At 44.0% G+C, this 2,855-nt stretch overlaps 1 protein-coding gene across 1 annotated transcript; it reads left to right on the top strand.

Moving 5' to 3' along the window:
* Positions 1-1,782: 1,782 nt before the first annotated feature.
* On the top strand, positions 1,783-2,315 carry LOC126511968 (60S ribosomal protein L24-like). Its single transcript, XM_050159501.1, has one exon. It carries the CDS (start codon positions 1,793-1,795, stop codon positions 2,264-2,266), a length of 474 nt encoding a protein of 157 aa, XP_050015458.1. The 5' UTR covers positions 1,783-1,792; the 3' UTR covers positions 2,267-2,315.
* Positions 2,316-2,855: the final 540 nt, after the last annotated feature.

Below are 2,855 nucleotides of genomic sequence, written 5' to 3'. Positions count from 1 at the left end.
GAGAGCTAACACAGGCAGAAAGACAGATTCCACACGCTTTCTCTTATTTGCGGATCCTAATTCCAAAGTTTTAGATGTGAGAATACAACTTGGGGCACCAGTAGAAGCCAGGTAAACAGAAAGGGAACATGAGAGAGAGGCAGGGACTAAAGATCTCTAGAGAGGGAAATAGTAGGAAACAGGAGCTAGGAGCGGAGAAGGGAAAATAGGTGTCAGGGGGAACCCAGCTGGGGAACAGGAGGAAGGACAATGCAGAAGGTGACAGAGGAAGGAGAGCTGCACAAGACTAAGGGCATTTGAAAAAGCTATTTTATTTTTATTTCATTAGATCACTTAAAAATACTACATATGTACATAATACTAAGCCTTAATAGCTTAAATGGAGATATACATCATGGGGAGACGTTGCTTCCTCAAGAAGCATAGACCAATGGTTCTCAACCATCCTAATGCTGCAACTCTTTAATATAGTTCTTCATGGTTTGGTGATCCCTAACCATAAAATTATTTTAATTGCTACTGCACAACTGCAATTTTGTTACTGCTATGAATTGTAATAGGAATCTCTGTGTTTTCCCATGGTTTAGGTGACTTCTGTGAAAGGGTCATTCAACCCCATTCCCCCACCCTTCTCAAAAGGGGTCAGACCCACAGGTTGAGAAGCACTGCTGTAGACTATCTAACAAAAAAATCCAGTGCCAGGCAAAGGAAATCTTCCCTTAAGTTGTTAGTTGATATGGGGTTTTCCTCTGTATGCGATGAATACGTTTTTCTTGCCATTGGTTAATAAAGAAGTTGCCTTGACCTATGGCAGGGCAGAATATAGCAAGGCAGGAAATCCAAGCAGAGATAGAGGAAGAAAGAAGGTGGGGTCAGGGAGATGCCATGTAGCTGCTGTAGGAGAAGGACACTGGAATCTTACCGTAGGCCACAGCCTTTTGGTGATACATAGATGAATAGAAATGGGTTAATTTAAGATATAAGAGCTAGCTAGAAATATGCCTAAGCCATTGACCAAATAGTATTGTAATTAATATAGTTTCTGTGTGATTATTTGGGTCTGGGCAGCTGTGAAAAGAATGAGCAGTCTTTGTTTACAGTTAACTGGGGGGAGGTGACCAGAGACATGGGCTGTTGCCATTGGCCTTGGCTGTCTCCCAGAACTTGAAGGTAAAACCCCATTGCTGAGGACACTATAAACTTTGGACACAGGACTTAGAGGACTTGAGCTAGAGCTGACATGGAAGCTCCCTCTCACAGAACTGGCTCTCATAGTATCAGAGGATGCTATGCAAGCTGCCCCGTCTACAGCCTTTTCCATCCTTGAGAAGATGCTGGGCCATCACCATGGATGCTAGATGCATCCCATGCAGGTGGATTGACAAAGTCCTATGTTGCAGGGCAGCTATTTTTTGAAAAGATACTCAAGTTCTATAAACACAGGAACTATGTTTTCCACATTTCTGCTGTGTGTGCTGATTATATAAACAGTGACTAAAAGTACCCAAAGTCTGAATGCTGATTCCCACCTCAGCTTAAAAGAGAACCTAAATCCAGACTCTACAGGACACTGGTGAGCTAGACACTCACCTCTAACTGATTTTTTAAGTCAAAAGTAAACTGGAATTTAACAGCAGAGTTACTTTTATTTTATATGTGTGTGTGTGTGTGTGTGTGTGTGTGTTTGTGAGGGACCTGGCTGCACCTAGACACGAGATACATCTTTTTCAAGAAGACATAACTTTGCTCTTTCTCTTCGCCATCTTTCCTCCGGCCGGCGGCAGCTTCCATCATGAAGGTTGAGCTGTGCAGCTTCAGCGGGTACAAGATCTACCCCGGACATGGGCGGCGCTACGCCAGGACCGACGGGAAGGTTTTCCAGTTTCTTAATGCAAAATGCGAGTCTGCATTCCTGTCCAAAAGGAATCCCCGGCAGATAAACTGGACTGTCCTGTACAGAAGGAAACACAAGAAAGGACAGTCGGAAGAAATTCAAAAGAAAAGAACCCGCTGCGCAGTCAAATTCCAGCGGGCCATCACTGGTGCATCCCTTGCTGATATAATGGCCAAGAGGAACCAGAAACCAGAAGTTAGGAAAGCCCAGAGAGAGCAGGCCATCAGGGCTGCCAAGGAAGCAAAAAAGGCTAAGCAGGCATCCAAGAAGACCGCTATGGCTGCTGCCAAGGCCCCCACAAAAGCAGCACTTAAACAAAAGATTGTGAAGCCTGTGAAGGTCTCTGCTCCCCGAGTTGGTGGAAAACGCTAACTTGGTAGATCAGAGTTCTGAATAAAATCCATTTCAAACTCTAAAAAAAAAAAAAGACATAATTTTGAGATGAACCCTGAAGGATAAGTAGCAGCTTAGCCAATGAAGTGGGAATCTTAGCGGTCAAGCAAGGGCAAAACGATTAAGTTTGGAAGCATTAAAAATAGTACCGTGGAGTTGGGGGAGACGAAAACTCATCAGAAATATCTCTTCTTGACATATGTATGTTGTAATTTTGGAACTTTTAGACAAGATACATAGTCCTTGTCGAGAGATAAAGCCACCTGAAGAGTGGTCCAGAGCCGGTGAGGTGGCCCAGTTGGTAAGATGACCTTGCTACCATGCAGGATGATCTCTGGAACACACATGGTGGAAAAGAGAGAATCGACTCCATCAGCTGTTCTCTGACCTCCACATGGGCACCGTGGCACTTGTGAACATATGCACACACACAGATCCAAATAAATAATCAAGTAAAGGTAAAAAAAAGAATGGCCCATGGACCACCAACATCATCGTTGCTTGGGATCTTGTTAGAAATACAGAATCTGGGTCCTGAGGATGCGGTTCAGTTGATGGATGCCTGGTT

Source organism: Alexandromys fortis, unplaced genomic scaffold (assembly GCF_014885135.2).
Source record: "Alexandromys fortis isolate MF-2015 unplaced genomic scaffold, M_Fortis_MF-2015_v1.1 scaffold_107, whole genome shotgun sequence".
NCBI lineage: Eukaryota > Metazoa > Chordata > Mammalia > Rodentia > Cricetidae > Alexandromys > Alexandromys fortis.
This window is presented reverse-complemented; position numbering and strand designations above follow the sequence as displayed.